This window comes from Pygocentrus nattereri, chromosome 4 (assembly GCF_015220715.1).
Source record: "Pygocentrus nattereri isolate fPygNat1 chromosome 4, fPygNat1.pri, whole genome shotgun sequence".
NCBI lineage: Eukaryota > Metazoa > Chordata > Actinopteri > Characiformes > Serrasalmidae > Pygocentrus > Pygocentrus nattereri.
In genome coordinates, this window is record NC_051214.1 from 435,007 (window position 1) to 436,378 (window position 1,372).

General features: G+C 49.0%; 1 protein-coding gene across 1 annotated transcript in view; it reads left to right on the forward strand.

The window, feature by feature from the left end:
* The first annotated feature begins 376 nt into the window (after positions 1–376).
* tube1 (tubulin, epsilon 1) overlaps positions 377–1,372 on the forward strand; it is a 19,711-nt gene continuing 18,715 nt past the window's right edge. Inside the window, exon 1 of the mRNA XM_017688005.2 lies at positions 377–622. Within this exon, the coding sequence (XP_017543494.1) occupies positions 598–622 (25 nt within the window). The 5' untranslated portion in view covers positions 377–597. The remainder of the gene's footprint in view (positions 623–1,372) is intronic.

A 1,372-nucleotide genomic window follows, 5' to 3' on the forward strand; every position in this document is an offset into this window, starting at 1 on the left:
CTAAGTTCCATGAAGTTATTTAACCTTTTAGTACTTTTACTTTATACTTAAGTACATTTGAAGGTAAATACTTTAGTACTTTTACTCAAGTGGAGGTCTAAAGGGAGGAACTTCTACTGTTACTGGGATGATATTTTACCTTGGGGGTCTCTACTTTAACTCAGTCCACCTCTGTTTATTCTACAGTCAGCGGGGGCGGGGCTTTACTGCTAGAGCGGGATGATTGATGGCCGAGCTGAGCAGCTGATTGGCTGTTCGCGCTCTCTGGTGTCACGAGGCTCCTGTAGCTGGAGTTTGAACTGATCAGCACGCGAGCGGATTCCTTAACCTCAAAGCTGCTGGCGCGGGTATAAAAACTGTGGACCGGGTCAGAAGCTCCATATCAGCCCATTCACTCCGGACTCGCTCGGCAGCGCCCCCCAGCGCCCCCCAGCGCCTGGGAAAGTCTGTGCATGACGTGGCGCTGCGTCATCGGCGCGCGACCGGTTCGAAGCGCGAGGGCGCGAAGCTTCTGCGGCTAAAATGGAAGTTAAAATAAAATAAAACCCACAGAAAACTTCCCCACAAACACGGGGGCTACCGCTACACCGCGGGAGGATGACCCAGTCTGTCGTGGTCCAAGGTAAGCGGTGCTGTTAGCTTAGCCACATTAGCTTCGGCCTGAGGCGCTTCTTTACGAACTTACAGCGCCTTATATTGAACATTCAGCGCCGGGGGTCGGTGGGCGCCTGGGGTCTCTCCGGGGGTCGGTGGGCGCCTGGGGCAGCGGGTGGGCGATGAACAGTGATTAAACCGAGTAATATTACCGAAGCGGCAGCGAAGCCCTGTTGGTAACCATAGCAACAGCGGCGACGACGACAACAGTGCGTTACTATCAGTGCAGAACCTCTGTTCTAGACTGGAAACAGAACGGTTCTGTTCATTTATACGCATTGAAAAAAAAACGATGTTTCTTAAGGAAAGGCGCTGGTTCTGTTTAGAACCGCGAGTTCTATTAGAGAGCACCAGAAAGGGTTCTTCTGGAGTTAAGTTTGCAAAGCTAGAACCGTGTTTGGAAGGGTTCTATGTAGGACCATACAGCACATTCTCTATCAGTCTGAAGAACCGCTTAAGTACACAGGTGGTTCTACACAGAACGTGTGGTTCTAAACAGAAACGCTGCTCATTTTAAGACTGTGCTTTCTCTGATTTAATGTGTCCTTGTATTTAATGTGTTGTTTTTATTGTGAACAGTAAATTCATAATTCATAATTCAGTGTGTGGTGATGGGAACCAGGCGTCGCCATGGCTACAACACAGATATAGACACTTTATTCACCATCCAGAACCACCAGAGAACCTACACGAGTCTTCTGAGCTTATATGGAATGTT